The following is an 18597-nucleotide window of genomic DNA, read 5'->3' on the forward strand; positions in this document are numbered from 1 at the left end:
CGACAGCCTTGTCCTCACGTACAGCCAGCAAAACATGCCTTGGAATGATTCTGTTCTTCTTCTTGTCATGAGCTGCATTTCCAGCCAATTCCAGCACCGTCACACAGTTTTATGCACAATGACTTCATAATCAACTAATCAAGAATGAAGAAGAGACTGAAATTGAAGTAGTACGGAATTGAAGAATATCAAAATAAAAGAAACACACCACCTCACTTTGCAATCAAATGCAGATACTAAAAACTCCATATTTATGTTAAAATATATGATGAAATAATTAAATTTATCTCTTTCTATTAACTTAAGCTTTTGAAATAAATAGTAATTTAACATGTTATTAAAGCTAAAAGCATCACGTTAAGGATTCGAGTCACGGAAGGAACGACTTATAAGCTGGATTAAAATATTGATAGGTGAATGGAGCCGCCAAAAGAGAAAGGGCTACTATCGGGTCAATGTTAAGAGAGTGAGCCTCCGTAGACGTCGATTGTAGAAACGTGGTGGTATGTTTCGATCTTTGTGTCCCACATGGGTTAAGTTTAATCTTAAACATGTGTATATAAGCTCTTAGACACATTCTCTTTGGAAGCTGGTTTTCAAGAGTGAGTTCTACCAAAAGTTTGTATGATTTGGTATTAGAGTAGAAGTTATGAGTTTGAACTTTGTATTCTTCATTACCTCCAATTTCAATTAAATATTCAATGTGTTAGGTCACACCTATTAAAAAGGAGTTGGACCACACACATGAAGGAAAGAATTAAATTACCAAATGAAATGGTCGGTCCAAGAAAAATCAGCTACTATTAATGGAATGTATACATTTTATGTCCTCCATTTCCAGGAAAGCAAACATATATCTAGGGCAATAAACACAAACATGCATCAACTACCAAACAATAACACAGACCCACGAATTTTCGAACCAAAACGCTAGCCTAGTGATCGAGCAAAACAACCAACATCTAATTAAGCAAAATCACAGATTTGAGAGCTATAAACAAAGTTTGACCATAGAGACAAAGGGAATGTATGCTATTAATTACTTCAGCAGCTTGGTATGAAGTCCACATAACGTCTAATTATACCGTTTAAACCCAATCCGTTAGTTCGTTTGAACACAACGTTGTCTGTTTTAAAACTTCTGTCATTTAATTTTGACCGTCTGTTTTTTTTTAATAAGTAAGCCCAGTCCAATAGAAAGTCCTCTGTAAGCTCTGTCTACGAGGTGGGCTTGGGCTGGGCACAGTTTATTACAAAACTGGGCCTGAATATTAACATGATAAGATCTATATGAAATACGAGGATACTCTTCATTTAGTATAACAGTAAAGACATGATTATCTTTTCACATTTCCATAAAAATAATAATACCCCCGACGGAGAGAGGATCCAAATTCCAGTTGATAGAAGACTTTATTGTACAAGTCCACGTGGGACTCCCACCAGCCGACGGATCAGGATATCTAATGGTATATGTATATATACCCTAACAAAACTCCTGCTTCCACGTAATTCTTCCCCATCCAACTGTTCCTCCTCCAGTATTCTTTTCCCCTTCCCCTTCATCAAGAAAGCGAATTCGAGAAACTTTAAGCCTCACTTCAATTGCACTCCATCCACTTTAAAGAATCAAATTCCGCCCAAAACCGCTGCAGCAGCCAGCGTCTTCAAAGGATTTATTTTTACTCTGAATTCGCCGTCAGAGAGCACGCTTTTAGTTCTTCAGGATGATGCTCAGAGTCCGAAGCCGCGACGGCTTGGAGCGAGTCTCAATCGAGAACCCGCAGATCACAGTCTCGCAACTGAAAACCCTAATCCAATCCCAGCTTCGAATTCCCGTTGACAATCAAACCCTCTCCACCAACCAAAACCTGCTCTTGGCCAAAACCCCGGCCGATCTTATCAAATTTACCGACATGACGAACCCTGGCACGCCTCTCTCCGCGCTCAATCTCTCCCACGGCTCCATCGTCTTCCTCACCTACGAGGGCGAGCGCACCGTCTCCGGCCCGGCCTTCCACCCCGCCGGCTCGTTCGGCCGCAAGATGACCATGGACGACCTTATCGCCAAGCAGATGCGCGTCACGCGCCAGGAGAACCCGCATTGCGAGCTCGTCTCGTTCGACCGCGACTGCGCCAACGCGTTCCAGAACTACGTGAACGATACGCTCGCGTTCGCCGTGAAGCGGGCTGGGTTCATGTACGGCACCGTTTCGGACGTGGGCAAGGTCGAGGTGGACTTCATCTACGAGCCGCCACAGCAAGGGACTGAAGAGAATTTGCTGATTCTGAGAGACCAAGATGAGGAAAAGCTCGTGGAAGCGATCGCGATGGGGTTGGGGATGAGGAGGGTCGGGTTCATATTCACGCAGACGATCAGTCAGGACAAGAAGGACTACACTTTGTCGAACCGCGAGGTGCTTCAGGCGGCGGAGTTTCATGCCGAGAGCGGCTTGAAGGAGTGGATCACGGCCGTGGTGAAGCTGGAAGTGAACGAGGACGGTGGGGCTGATGTGCACTTCGAGGCGTTTCAGATGAGCGATGTGTGTGTTAGGTTGTTCAAGGAAGGGTGGTTCGTGACCGAGATTGCTGAGGACGCCGATCCGAAGCTGTCGAAGATGAAGAAGGATGTAATGGTTGGGGTGAAGGATACTAGGGAGGTTGACAATGATTTTTTCTTGGTGGTGGTTAAGATTTTCGATCACCAGGTATGTCTAGATCGACTACATTACTCAAATCTTTTACTTGCTTTCAATTCATGTTCTTGGGGTCGCTTTATCTGTATTGAATTGTTGTTACGTTTTTCCTATAAGAAATTTTCAATCTTTTTTGGTTTTAGCAAGTATACAAATTGTGAGCTTTTAAGGCTTGTGATAGGGCACTTTTAGCATCATTGTTAATGACACGGATTGCTTGTTGGGGTTTATCATTTATGTTATCTTAGTAAATCTTATCTTAGTAAAGTTTTTTGTAAGTATGGTATCTTAGAAAAGTCCAATTGTCAGTATTTTGTTTTCTTTTCTCAAAACAAAGACATTAACTAACAACTGAAATACAAAACACTCTAAAAATACAAAAACAGTTTTCACGTTTTTTTCACATCAGAACATTTTTTCAAAAAAAAACTGCTCCCTTGAGACGTTAACCAAGTAAGTCTTTGCTTTAGATTTTGACGAGGGGCACTCATGCCTTTTCCTCAAGGTGGGAGTAGTTGTAGAAGAAAACTTTTAGCACTTACCCGCAGAGGAAGTGAGAAAAAGAATTAATAGGGAAAATTTTGACGTTGAGGATTTTGAGGTTAAAATTAAGAGCCGCATGATGAAGTCTGCCTTCTTTTCCACCAGGGTGTAATCTCTCATTTGTTCAAACAAAAGTTAAAGCATGAGCATAATTATTATTGGCATAAGAGATTCTGGCGCATGTGATGTCTGTAATAGTAAGGAGTTAGTGATAGATTGCTGACCCATGGCCAATCAATAGGCTTGTAGCACCGCTAACAACTAGACTAGGCCTTGACTAGGAAATATAGCATCAGGGATTGCAAGTTAAAGAGCCTTTTTATGTCAATCATGCCTATAATCACTTTTGTTAAATTCATAATCGTAATTTTTGGATATCTACAATTGTCATCCCAAAACAACAAATGAATTTAGTTCCTGCACTCCTTCCTTTTTCTCCATTTATTAACATGGCAGAAACTTCTAGTTCATGCATCAAATTCCCAATATTGTGAAGCCTTGCCCTGGGATTTTTTTTGCTGGTTAAAATTTTTTTTTTTTTAATTTTAAGTAAGAAATTTTATTAAAAAGCGTAAGGCGCCCCTAAGTACACCGAGGGTATACACAGGAACCACCAAAGCCAACTCACAAAAGGAAAAAAAACCCAAACAAACCCACAAGGATCAACCCTAAAACCCGAAACCCACAAGGAGCACCCATAGCCCAAAAAACAGAAGAAGCCCCCATCAAACACCCAAACCCACCCTGAAAGTACCCTAACCCAACAAACCCCCTAAAACCCGCAAGAAAACCCGAACAACCCTCCCAAAAAGACACCCACAACCCAAAATACATATGAAAATCAAATCCAAAATACAAAGCAAACCCGAAATACAAAGAACAGCCAGAGCATCAAAATACTCTAAACTTTCATTCTCATCCTCCACTGTTCAATTCTATTTCATGCATCAAATTCCCATTATTGTAAAGCATTGCCCTGGGCTTTTTTAACTGGTTAAACTTCAAAATAGGTTAACTTTTTATTCTTGTTTGTGTTACATTGGAGAATTTTCTAAAGCTTCTTCTTTCAGCTAGTTTATGCTCTAGTTGTACTGCTCTGTTGTGCTGTTTATGGGTAAAGGTTTAAATGATTAAATTACTAGTCGTAATCCTTTTCTTCTTCTTTTCTTTTTTAATGTTTCTCTTGATTTTTAGGCATATTTTGTAAAAAAAATAAAATAGATTATTTCTTTATATACATCACCCCCAATCCCCAAAAGCCTATGTGGCGTGGTCCTCCCAACCAAAAAATCAATCTCCATGCATCAAATACTACGGGAGACCATACCACATACACTGTGGGGGGTGATGTATAGTATTATTCTTTTTTTAATAATAGATCTGGGCTTTTGATCCCCAATCCTAACAAATGAACCCTTTGACTTCCAATGTCCTGAAGTATTAAGACGCTCTCAACCCTTATGGCATTAAGCATTGATCTGGGATAGCCTCGTCAGGTTGTCCTGGATACTGTTCACATTCTCCTTGGGCATGTCATTTACCACAAATTCTATATTTGTCTCATAGAATGCAACGAGTTGGAAATGCCATCTGTGCCTAAATTCTGGTTCATGAATTTTTTTCTTACCATCTTTGCTAATTTTGCCAATAAATGGAATATTTGTGTTTTCTTTACATTTCTGCATACAGTCTCGTCTTTCTTTCATTCAGTGACGATACAGTTGTAGCTTGTTTTGTTTGGTGCTGGATTATCTTTGTTGGCTGTTCTCAATTATAGAATTTTATTTGGAACAGAGTTTTCCTTCAAATTGGGTTTGGAGGAAGTTCCTCCAACCTCATCTATAAAAATGACATATGTCCTTTAAGCATGTGAAAATCACATGCTTTTTTAATTGTATAGACAGTTGGAAGGAATTTTATTAAATAGGTATGTGTTTCTTACCTGTTAAAGGGCACATTTTCATTTTTATGACTGGTTTGGAGAAAGTTCATCGAACCTAGTTTAGAGGAATTCTTTTATTTGTAAGCATGTAATGGTAGGGTGTTTTATGTATGCCCCTTTTTGTCGCTACAATTTCCATCATTCTTAGGTGTTGGAACTTATTTATGAGGTACTTATGATGTTGGAAGCACACCGTATACTTATGGTCCATTGAAAGCATCCATAGTCATGACATTTGCACTTCGAACTGCTTTTTTCTCTGATCATTTACTGCATAGTCGTATATGTAGTTGAGAGGCATTTACCGAGTGGATCTTTTTCTTTATTATGTACCGATCCATTTTCAACTGCAAAGATTCAGTTGCTGCATTGACTTATCTGCTTTCTCTGTTCTACATGATATGCAGAAATTCTATAAACCTTGTTCACTTGCTTCTATACTGTGAGGTACTAGTGTAGCACTAATATGAACTTATATGTTTCAATGCAGGGTCCACTTTCATCATCGTTTCCCATTGAAAACCGGAATATCCCCCTGACCCTGAGGGCGCTGAAGAATCATCTGGACAGGACAAGGAGTCTTTCTTTTGTGAAGCGTATTTCAGATTTTCATTTGCTGCTTCTACTGGCCAGATTTTTAGACCTCAGTTCTGATGTTCCTGCACTGGCAGAGTGTGTCCAGGGACAGTCAGCTGTACCAGAAGGTTACCAGCTCCTAATTGAGTCCTTGGCCAGTTCTTAATGTTAGTTCTGTGTCCTTTGAGATCTGATACATCTTTTCATTTAGGATGTTTATGGCAATGTATTTAAGCTAATTAAAAGGTTTTCTGAAGCAATCTCAATTGCTTTCTGGTGCAATGCACTGCCCTAAAAGGTAGTTTGGAGTATAAAATGGCTTTATTCACTGGCAGTTTAAGTTTGTATCAAATCATAGTATCATAAAATTTATATTGCCTTGGATCCTTTGGATATTTATGGCTGGAAGGTGCTGAGGTTTTTGGTTTGATGTGTTTTAGCGTTACTGCCAACTGCAACCAGAATACAAATTATGTTATCGTCTCATATTTAAGTTGGCCTTGCAATTTATAGTATGAATTTTATGTCTTAATTTCTTGTTTTCTTTCCTCCTTCCTTCCCACTCCCACTGTCCCAATCCATTTTGCTTGTGCAGTGTTGTCTTTTCAATAAACCTAGCTCAAGTTGCTCAATATTGGAAAAATGAGCTTTACTTTTTCTTGACAAACAAAGAAAGGAAAAACAATCATTAGATGTAAGATATAAAATGTTTTCTGTAAAAATATTCTTAATTTATTTAATAAAATTAAGGCAACTCTTTCTAGTCGCAGCTTCTTTACAGCATCCTTTTTCATGGTTGTAGTTGTCAAAAGCAACTAGGTTATTTTAGGTTTACGATTTTAAAACGTTTGATTTAAAAATAGTAATTTTTAAACATGCAATTTGTAAATGCGAATGTAGTTTAACTTTTAAAATTGTAATTTATTATTTGAAATTATGCATTTTTAAAGATGCACATCTTTACCCCGTGTTCGAGTTATTGGATTGTCCAACCCGGTAGCATTCATGAGTCGCTCGTTCAATGATTTCAAACATGGAAAATGGCTCCGACCGTGATTTGAATACAAATTTATATACATTTTTAAATCGTAATTTTTAAAAATGCACTCCTAATAATTTCTTGTAATTTAGTTTAAAGTCACATTTTTTGTTTGCCCAATATCAAATGAAGCAGCAATGAAATTCCGAGTTGAACTAGAATCCCCTTGGCTCTATCCACTACGATATACATACTTTCGTTTATAAAATCTCTATTAAGGTTTTCTATGTCCTCAGACATTGATTATTACACGGAATGTAGGATCGACTCCTTTATTATTAGTAAGACTAGCTCATAACCCGCGCTATGCGTGAAATTTTTCATTATAATTTAATTTTAGAATTTAAACACATCTCCATCGTACTTTTTATTATTAATCGATAAAAAGTAAAACTTTTTAAAATATTTGTTCACAAAAATTTAAGTTGGAACTCGGCTTATATATATATATATATAATATGAGAGTTAAAGGAAGAGAGAGAGGTAGAAATTAGTGAGAATTTAATGACAAGAAAATTTGACGTTTCTATTATTTTTTTATTTAATATAAGAGAATTAATTAGGCATATTAAATACACCATTTATTTCACTTGAAATGCATGGACCAATTCAGTTTTACTTATATGACCAGTTTTCTACTTAAATGACCAGTTCAATGTTTAAAAAAATATGGGTTCACGCCACGTGTCATAATTCTAGGCTAACTCAAAGTTGGAACTCGGCTTTTATATATAAACCCGCCCTGCCCCGCCCCAAACGCCCAATAAACCGCATATGCAACGCAGGTCACGGGCCAATTTTGGGCCCCCCACATGGTGCGGTGCGGGCTGCGGGTGGGCTGTTTGGAAATTACTGAGGACCAGCCCCACACCCGCACCGCACCATTAAAAGAAAAAAGAAACAAAACAAAAAACCCTAAAAAGTAAAAACTAACCCTAGCACAACGCCGCACCCTTTCATTTATTCTTTCTTTTACATAGACACGCCGTTCTTCAATTCTTCATAGTGTTCACCCTCTCCGAGTCTCCAATGTCGTCGTCACCTTCAGTCCTTCACCCAAATCATCGCCTATTCGCCTCTGCATCTCCGTCGCTTTTTGTCATTGAAGACCCAGAAAAAGGTGCGGGGTTAGTTGCCATTGCCATTGTTGTTGCCATCTCCATCTCCATTGTCGTTGTCACCATTACAAGCTTCTCGACGTCGAAGACCCAAAGAAAGAAGGTACCAATTTTTAATTATATTACTATAATAATTTGTGAATTTTTGTTCTTCTTTTAGCCTTTAGGATGTTGGATTTTTTTGTTGATAGCTTAATCCAGATGCTGATTGTTGGGCTGTTGAATTGCATTTCGATTCTGGTTTTTTCAGTTCTTGATGTATTTGATGTTTGGTATTAGTGAAATGGTAGGCATTTTCCAATTTGTATGACTTCCTTTGGTATTTAGGGTTCCTTTGTGTTGATTTGCCTCTTGCTGGTCCTGTGGTTAGAAAACATGATTCTGTTGTGGCATTGTGGTATAAGCCAAAAAATTTATTCCTCTTTTATTCTTATGACTCTAATGCCAGATTGGGCATTAAATTTTTTTCACCATTTGTCACATTTTACTTAATTGATGCATTAAACTATAGACTGCTTTAGTTGCTCCACCTGCAAATTCTGCACTAGCTTTCTGTTGTATTTTGAGCTTGTATTCTCAATTTTATTTTCATTTTGCTTGCTTTAATTTTATACATTTGCCATTCTATTGTATTTGGAGACATTTGGTTTTGCTGTTTTGTGTTTGGTTAGTTGCTTTGGTGTTGTTTAGCAAGTAATAGTTGTGTAGCCCCTGTTTGCCATTTTGAGAGATTTGGTATGTATTTTAGCCTATGTTGATTATGTTTTTTTTTTTTTTTTTTCCCACTTAAATTGTAGACTCAAAAGTCATGGATGATTCAACTAGTGGTACTATTGGTTCTAGTTCTGCTTCATCTAGGCCTAGTCTTTTGGATACTAATATTGGTTCTAGTTCTTCAACTATTAACCCTCAAAATCCTAAAAAAATTGAGCAAACATCAACGGTTTGGGAATATTTTACCAAGTTAGAGGCGAGTGACCCCAATGATCATAAATCACATGCAATTATTATAAGAGGGAGTTTAATTGTCACCCTATAAGCCATGGTACTTCATCTATACTACAACATATCAGAAAAAGATGTAAAAAAAATATCCTGATAAGTTTGATAAGACACATTTGAAGTTGAGCTTTTTGAGGCTAAGAGGAAAGAACAAGCAGTAGTGGGTGAAGGATCTTGTGGTAACCTTGTGATTGCTAAATATAATGCTTCAAAAAAAAAGGCAGCAATTTCTAAGATGATCATAGTGGAAGAGTTGTCATTTAGGTTTGTGGAAGGTGAAGGGTTTAAGGACTTCATGAAAACAATTGAACCTAGGTTTTCAATTCCTTCCCATTTTACTATGATGAGAGATTGTGTTAGGCTCTTTATGTCTGAGAAATAAAAGTTTAGGAGAATGGTTTGTCTTACCACTAATTGTTGGACTTCGATACAGAACCTTAATTACACGTGTATCACCGCTCATTTTATTGATAGTGAATGGAACTTACACAAATGAATTTTAAACTTTTGTTTAATTCCTAATCATAAAGGTAAGACAATTGGGGCATAGATTGAGTCGTGTATGCATGAGTGGGGCATTGGGAGCATTTTCACTATCACAGTTGATAATGCTTCTTCCAATGATACCGCTTTAGAGTACTTAAGGAAGAGAAGTGTTCATAAGCCTAACGCCATATTAGAGAATCAGTTTATGCATGTGAGGTATTGTGCACATATCTTAAATCTTATTGTGTTTGAGGGGTTGAAAGAGGTTGATCAATCCATTATGAAGGTTAGAAGTGCAGTTAAATATTTAAAGTCTTCTTCTGCAAGATTTGAGAGCTTTAAGACTTGTATGGAAAGAGAAAAAATTAATTTCAATGGGTTGTTGTGTTTGGATGTTCCAACTAGGGCCCTGTTTATTAAACCCCTTCTCCCTCCCCTCCCCACTTCCTTTTCCCCCTGTCAATACGGGTAATCAGGAACTGAAATAGTTGGCTTCTTGAGAAGCCAACTATTTTATTCTATTCCTATTTTACCCCAAACATTTTAGTTTATTACCTTTTTTTTGGTTCTTCATATTAAAAAGTTGGGGATAAAATTGGAATAGACTGAAATGTTATCTTTTGGAAGAAGTCAACATTTTATTCTATTCCTATTTTACTTTCAACTTTTCAGTTTATTCCCAACTTTTTTGGTTTTTCATTTTGAAAGATTTAGGGTAAAATTGGAATAAAATAAAATGTTAGATTCTTTTTCAAACTTCTCTGCTATCCGTAGATTCCGTACTAACACAAGCTGACGAAAAGGAGGGGAGGGAAGGGAAAAGGGTTTAGTGAACAGGGCTAGATGAAACCTATATTTAAGATATTGGAAGGTGCAAAAAAAGGTCAAAATGCTTTTGAAATTAGGGAAAATTTAAATGGACACTATGTTTCTGCATTGTGGGATGGTAAAAAAGGTTTAGAACCAACTAATTATGAAGATTGGGCTCGTATTAAGATTTTTCTCAAGTTTCTCAGACTTTTTTATGAAGTCACAATGCAACTGTTGGAGTCTTTGTATGTGACATGTAATATGTATATTCAAGAAGTTTCTGACATTCAACTGCATTTACAAGAATATGGTGACAGTGATGATTATGTATTGAATTCTATGGCGGGGAAAACGATGTCGATGTATAATAAGTATTGGGGGGATCTTGATAAGGTTAACGTGTTGTTGTTTGTTGTTGTTATACTTGATCTACGAACCAAATTGGGGTCATTGGAATATTGGTTCAAAGATGTTCTTAGTGTTGAGCAATGTACTGATATGATAATAAAATTGAAGAACTACTTTAAAAAATTATATGATCACTTCAACGCTGAAGAGAGTTTATCTCAAGATGAACATAGTAGTGCATTTCCTCAAGGTTCCTCAATGGCAAAAGAAACTGAGAATCGTTCATATCACTTAATGAATAGGTTTCATAATAACCAAACTTCTAAAAGTGACGTTCAAAGCAAATCGGAGATAGATCGGTATTTGATGGAGGAGGTTGAAAAACTAAATGTGAACTTCGATATTTTAAATTGGTGGAAGGTAGACTCAACCAAATTCTCAGTACTTACCCAAATAGCACGTATTGTGTTGGCCATTCTCATTACTACAGTTGCTTCAGAGTTGGTGTTTAGCACTGGAAGACGTGTTGGATCCTTTTCGAAGTTCATTAGCCCCAACAACGGTTGAAGCATTGGTGTGTGCACAAAACTGGTTAAGATTAAAACCCCTAAGCAGTGGCAATGGTTATGACGCAGAGACGGTTGATGATCCTGAAAGTTATAGGCTCGAGTCAGGTAAGCTTTCTATTATTCACTTCTTAATTTATTTTTCTATTTAAATATTCTAATTATCGGTTTCAATTGAGAATGTAATTCTTTTTTCCTTTCTTTTTTTTTTTTTTTTTTTATTTCATTCTTTGTAGAAATAACTTTGAAGAACATCGATATTTTGCTTGAGGAGGATTAGTGATGTGAAGACTAAAGATTGATGTTGCATTTTGCTTGTTTTGTTTTGGATTGGATGTTGTTTGTGAGTCTGTAAGACTGTAACAACTGACAAGGCTGAATGGGTTACTGGATTTTGCTTGTTTGTAATTGTGCTGGCTACTTAGGATTTTACTTGTTTTGTTTGGATGGGTTGCTGACTGATTTTGGATGGGTTGTTGAGTTTGTTGAGTTATCATAAATGTCCAGGCTATAAAAACCAGTATATTTTTGAATTTTTAATACAAAAAATTACAAAACTGCCACTCAAACAAACCCAACCCGCCCCGCAGACTCGGATCCTTGCCCTGGGTATCCCCGCCCCACCCACAACCGCCTCGCACGAATTCAAAGGAATTTTAGCGGTTTACGGGTCTCCTTTAGGGAACCCGCATGGGTGCGGGGTGGACCCAAAAAGGGGGGAAACCCCCCTCCCCCTCCCCCTCTCGCCCCATGCTCAACCCTATATATGATATGATAGTTAAAGGGCGAGAGAGGTAGAAATTAGTGAGAATTTAATGACAATAAAATTTGACGTTTCTATTTTTTTTTTATTCAATATAAGAGAGTTAATTAGGCATATTAAATACATCATTTATTTCACTTAAAATATATGAACTGGTTCAGTTTTACTTAAATGACTAGTTTTCTACTTAAATTATCAGTTCAATGTTTAAAAAATATGGGTTTACGCCACATGTCATAATTCTAGGCTAACTCTAAGTTGGAACGCAACTCATATATATATATATATGATAGTTAAAGGAAGAGAGAGAAGTAGAAAATAATGAGAATTTAATGACAATAAAATGTGACGTTTGTATTATTTTTATATTTAATATAAAAGAGTTAATTAGGCATATTAAATACACCATTTATTTCACTTGAATTGTGACACGTGGTGTGAACCCATCATTTTTAAACACTGAACCGGTCTTTTAAGTAAAAAACCGGTGAATTTTAAAGGTTGAACCAGTTTTATCATGATTTTTATTGTGCTTTAATGTAAAGATCATGAGTGTGAATCTTCATGAAACCAAAATAAAGACTTTTTCGCATTATAGCATTAAGTGTCATTATAGCATTAAGTGGTGAGAATTTTTTTTGAAAAATCTAAAATTAAAAACTTTTCCTTATCATATATATATATATATATATATATATATATATATATAAGACGAGTTCCAACTTAGAGTTGGCCTAAAATTGTAACACGTGGCGTGAACCCATCATTTTATTTTATTTTATTTCATTCATTTGCTTTTTTGAACGTTCAGAATTATATATGATTGAAATATATTAGGTATCACACTGACGATATAAAAAATTCCTGCTAATTTTCTATTTTATGCTTTTGTAATCAAAATCATGGTTTTCTTCTTGTTATTTTTCTTCGTACTCATTTTCATTCTAAACTACACCTATGGGAACAAAGATTTTAACATGTTTTAATTTAAGAAATGTTTCTTGCATACGCTTTGTACACAAAGTCCTACGTGGTATTCACTAAAAAAAATAAAATTAAAAAATGTAATAGGTATCACACTAATAATAGTAGAGATTCCTACTATTAATCCTACTATTAATGCTTTGATAATCAGAATCCAGGTTTTTCAATTGTTACTTTGTTCTCTTTACACTTCTTTCCATTTTAAACTACACATCTAAGAATATTTTAAATGTTTTTAATTTATATGGATTAAAACTAAAATTATGGTTCTTTTGATAGTAAAATTTTATGCGACTTATATATTCATGCAATGTTCTATGTGCAAAGGAGATGTTTTTTTAAATTTTAAAATTAAATTATAATAAATAATCCCGCGAATTGTGCAGGTTATGAGCTAGTTTCTTTAATTGGGAGGACCACATTACATAAGCTTTGGGAGGGATGGGAGGAGAGTGATGTATAGCCTTACTCGTCGGATGGCAATGACTTGCATAGTTTTTTTTAACCACTCAAAAGAAATATCTAATACAAAAAGTTATTAGCATAAGGGTCTAACGCATAACCAAATGAGATTAGTATGCTCTCAATCACCCTAAGAATAGTCAAATAACATAAACAACTCCTTAATGACCCAATTCCAAGTCCATCATGCCCAAAAAGCAAAATTACAATCCAAACATAATATCAAATAATAGTGTTTATACATCTTCATATCATTATAACTCAATAGAGACCCACAAAAGGAAAAAAATAAAATAAAAAATAAGAGCAATAAAACAAAGAGTTGTATATCCACACCAACTCCAAGATCCCACAACGTACCCGTAATGCCATCTTATTGACCCTGAAATTAATTAACCATCAACGCAAATTGGAGTTTGATAAGCTTAGGGCTCGTTTGGGTGTTCAATTTTTTTCTTTTGTCTTGTATTCTACTATTTTGCACTATATTCAAAATTACAAATACCGATAGTATTTGTTTTTTAAAATTATGTTTGGATGTTTAGAGAACTTGAAACAAAATTAGAAAAAGTTTGATAAAACTTGAGTAGAATTTGAATTTTAAAAATCAACCCAAGCATATTTTCCAAAAATAATAAATTATAATACAAAAACATGAGTTACCCAAACATTACCTTAATGTATAAATTAGGTAACAAGGAGCTTTGGGAAAAAGTCTTAAGATTGGGAACCTTCTATTACAACATCTCAATGCAGATTAATTCCTCTTGATGTGCTTTTCATAACAGTTGAATAAACAAGCTCCATAATTATCGATGTCAAACTCTTTCGATGTTGGAAAGCACAAATCCATGCACTCTTTAACACGAGCATGAAATATGATGTCCCTATCTTTAACAATATTAACTTGTGATTTGAACTTATAACAGCACTGGAAAAAAGAATAAATGAAACACTTCTTAAATTCAAGGCTTCCAATTTCATATTTTCTTTTACATTCTCGAACTTCATTTCGAAGGCATTTATCTAATACGCCCCTACGACCCATAACATCAAGTTGAGAGCGACGATGAAGATAGTTGGGAAGTGAAGAGGTACTGGAGAGAAAGGGTAGGTTAATAAGGTCATTAGCTTGCACTAATTCAAACATCATGATCAGAATAATCAACTCCATTACCACCACCATATATTTATTAGCCATTTGATTTTTGATTCCCCACTCAAAATTAATTATTCTTACTTTTGAGTTAATTTAGTACACAAACAATTTATAGGAATATAGGAACTTAATGGATTAAGAAATCCATTAAAATAAAGATATTTTAATATGCTTATCGATTTATTACGAGAGATATAAGCTATTTAAGTATTGTGGCTTTTCAAAATATGATAATGTTTGATCAGTTGTTTAACTTTTACAAAATTTTTACGCAATTAACTTATGATTCTTGGGAAGAGTCAAGTACACCCATAAAAAGTGAAATTTAAAAGAACAATTGAAAAGTGTTATCAAATATATAGTATATATTATAGACCAAACCCTCCATTTAAATGGTAACTTGAGAGAATTTACTTGCACAAAAAGGGTAAATAAACATTTAATATTTAAGTATATGTAGTCCAAATTATTAAACTCATTGAAGGTATTATATGTAGTGAAAGTTGAGGATTGAAGTGACCTTTACAAAAAAATCTATCTATAACAAAAGAGAATAACTTTTACAGATAAGAAGAAACATCTGAAACCTGTATAAATAAATCAACATCAGGATGTGGGTTCATTTAATGGTGATTTTTAGTGCCACATTAGGATGTATGCACCTGCTAGTGTGAGAGTAGAAATGTGTGTAGCATTTCTCTTTCTACAATACATACAAAACCTACCAATCTCTTGCATAATGTGAAGGTCTACTATAACCAAGGAACTATAGATTGCTTTTGGTTTCATAAAAAAATTAAAAATTAAAAATTATAAAAAAAAAAAAAAAAAAAAAAAAAGCGCTTCTTGTCCTATGAATCCCTGTTTTAATTGGAGGGAATTTACAAAAAGTAGTTGTCCAAACTAAGTGAAATATATTACTCTATCTCCTAAGTCCTAACCATATCTCTTCTTTTTCTTCTTCTTCTCTTTTTTATTTATTTATTTTTTATTTTTTGTGAAGAGGAATTGCAAGGCCACTAAATTTGTGTACTAACTCCTGTAAGGTAAACTTCGGACCTATGTAAAGTACCCCCTCCACCCTAATCGGGTAGTAGAAACCTTTGCTTCTAGGAATTTCTATTTGATGAAGTACAAATACTTCATTGTCATTGAATTCTCACTAATTTCTACCTCTCTCTCTTCCTTTAACTATCATATATATATAAAAGTTGAGTTCCAACTTTGAATTAGCCTAGAATTATGACACATGGCGTGAACCTATATTTTTTAAACATTGAACCGGTCATTTAAGTTGAAAACTGGTCATTTAAGTAATTTAAGTTGAAAACCGGTCATTTAAGTAAAACTGAACCGGTCTATGTATTTCACGTGAAATAAATAGTGTGTTTAATATGCCTAATTAACTTTCTTGTATTAAATAGAAAAATAATATAAATGTCAAATTTTATTGTCATTAAATTCTCACTAATTTCTACCTCTCTCTTCCTTTAACTATCATATCATATAATTAATATGCCTAATTAACTCTCTTATATTAAATGGAAAAATAATAGAAACATCAAATTTTATTGTCATTAAATTCTCACTAATTTATACCCCTCTCTCTTCCTTTAACTATCATATGATATTATATTTTTTTTAGAACATGTAGCATGTGCTACTATATATTACTGAAAAGGCCCGAGGGCTTACATCTTGAGACAAAAGGTACAAGACCCCAACACTTTAAGTCAGAAGGATCTGACTTAAAAAACAGCTGCTTATGCAAAAACACAAATCTTACAAGAATAACATTTGAGCCTCTCTTTACATTAACGCTTATTCTTAAAATAAAAGAGGGCCGATCTAGCAATAAGCCAACAAATATTCCAGTAAAACAAGGGCACTACAAAAGCAAACTGTGCCGGAGACACAAAGGGAATACACAAACACAACAGACAGAAAACACCCAATCCAAGTCGGCAGTAGTGAGGCAGAGGCGGTCTTTGCCAGACAACGGCGTGTGTGGGACACGCGCCGCCACCAATGACCCCAAACAGCAGATCGGTCGTCCTAAACCTGATCACCACCATGCATGGCCTGAAAAAATAGAACGTGACCCTCACGCACGGCCCAGGGAGCAAAGCTCCCTAGCGCGTGATGGCCACGCACCTTGCTCCGACACGACCAAAACTACGGGCGGTTGGAGTGGAGAACGACAGTGATTACAGCTGGGAGGCGCGTGTCTACTTGAAATCGACGAAGATGTGTAGATCTGGCTTCAAAAAATTGCAAAAAGATGAAAGTCCGGCCAAAACATCCACCGCCGACGACATAGCACAAATTGGTCTCTCCCCCAACTGGACGTCTTATGTTGAGTCTTCATGCCTGAAAAAAAGAAATAAACCAGAAAAAACAAAGAAAAACAAACTACCATAGCCCAAAGAGGACTAGGGGAAAGCAGTCGCCACTGGATTTACCGAAGGAACAAAACTCCACAACCCTAATGGCTGAGAGAAACCTAACCTCCACTGGTACACACCATGGCGAGGGGACAAAAATCACTCCATAGCCCTAAGATGCTAGGAGGAAGCCCTTACCGGGAGGAGGGAGGCGTGAAGCCACCCTCCCCCGGCGAAAATCTCACCCGAAGACTCTCAAAGCAAATTCTCGGTGGAAGTTTCGAGTGAGAATCAATTTTCTCTCATATCATATTATATGATATGATAGTTAAAGGAAGAGAGAGATGTAGAAATTAGTATGATATGATAATTAAAGAAATAGAGAGAGGTAGAAATTAGTGAGAATTTAATGACAATAAAATTTGACGTTTCTATTATTTTTTCATTTAATATAAAATAGTTAATTAGGCATATTAAATATATTGTTTATTTCACTTGAAATACATGGGCTGGTTCAGTTTTACATAAATGACCGGGTTTTTACTTAAATATGACAAGTTCAATGTAAAAAAAATATGGATTCACGCCACGTGTCATAATTCTAGGTTAACTCAAAGTTGGAACTCGACTTTTATATATATATATATATGATAGGGCGAGAGAGGAATGAATTGAACCAAGACTCGAAGACAGAGAATGAGAGTGAAGGTCCTTTTTAACGCGTGTTTATTTCCTCAATTGGAGTACAAATTTTACTTATATAAACTCATGACTAAACCCTACCCATTTATTGACTTATACCCAAAATAATATAAGGTAACACCTATTTATTGTATTAGAAAAACACCCTTAACTCTTTAAAGTTAAATAAAATAAAAAACGAGTTGGTTCAATGCGCGAACTTGACAGTAGCCCAAGTGGGGCTCACTCTGTTTTTAGTTTTTGGCCCATTGTCAGCACTTGGCTCGTTTTCAGTTTTCAGCACTTGGCATGTTTTTAGTTTTTGGCCCATTGTCAGCCCTTTTGGTGTTTGGTCCAAGTCAACCTTGCTATCAGTCTTCACCATCGGTTGCCACTAGCCGCCATCACTAGCCTTCCGCCTGCCAACCTATTGTCTCCTCCAAAAGCGTCCTTCGGTCTTCACCACCAGCCTCCGTTTTCTATTTCAAACTCAAGCTTCCAGAATCTTCCACCTTAAGTTTACGGGTTACTTGTAATCAAATATAGAGATTATAATCAAATCATAAACTTGTATTTACTTTGAACACTATAAATAGAGATATTTGTACTATAGACAAACAAGTTAATAAGCACAATATAGCCCATGTGCCATTCAGAGTGGTGGACGTAGATGTTTAACATCAAACCACTCGTAATTCCTTACATTATTTTATCCCTCTTTCTTTCCATATTTATACTCGTATTTTATCCCTCTTTCTTTCCATATTTATACTCGTATTTTAGATTTATATACATATCACAACACATTCCAAATCCATCCCATATTCCCTTGAGTCAAAAATTCTATATTAATTCTCTTTCGAATATATTTTGCTGTGCCAGTTTTCCTTTGTTTATTTAAAAATGTTATTTTTTCTGTGTATAGAAAAAAAGAAAAAAAAAATGACTCAAAACTAGAGTTTAGCAATTGCAATCGTGTGCAAATCATTATTGATTATTCTAAGAGGATTCTATTTTCAATAAAAAATTATTAATTTT

At 35.5% G+C, this 18597-nt stretch overlaps 2 protein-coding genes across 3 annotated transcripts; both read left to right on the plus strand.

The window, feature by feature from the left end:
• The first annotated feature begins 1503 nt into the window (after positions 1-1503).
• LOC133851553 (NPL4-like protein 1) lies at positions 1504-6289 on the plus strand. The gene is made up of 2 exons (XM_062287999.1): positions 1504-2708; positions 5672-6289. The coding sequence occupies exons 1-2, from the start codon at positions 1728-1730 to the stop codon at positions 5921-5923; spliced, it is 1233 nt and encodes a 410-aa protein (XP_062143983.1). The 5' UTR covers positions 1504-1727; the 3' UTR covers positions 5924-6289.
• Positions 6290-7729: 1440 nt separating this feature from the next.
• Positions 7730-11558, plus strand: LOC133851951 (uncharacterized). 2 transcript variants are annotated; one of them, XM_062288588.1, is made up of 3 exons: positions 7730-8017; positions 11051-11234; positions 11363-11558. In XM_062288588.1, the coding sequence occupies exons 1-3, from the start codon at positions 7826-7828 to the stop codon at positions 11404-11406; spliced, it is 420 nt and encodes a 139-aa protein (XP_062144572.1). In that variant the 5' UTR covers positions 7730-7825; the 3' UTR covers positions 11407-11558. The 2 variants fall into 2 exon arrangements, with proteins under 2 accessions (XP_062144572.1, XP_062144573.1); XM_062288589.1 differs by having other exon boundaries at positions 11060-11234.
• Positions 11559-18597: the final 7039 nt, after the last annotated feature.

Source organism: Alnus glutinosa, chromosome 12 (genome assembly GCF_958979055.1).
Source record: "Alnus glutinosa chromosome 12, dhAlnGlut1.1, whole genome shotgun sequence".
NCBI lineage: Eukaryota > Viridiplantae > Streptophyta > Magnoliopsida > Fagales > Betulaceae > Alnus > Alnus glutinosa.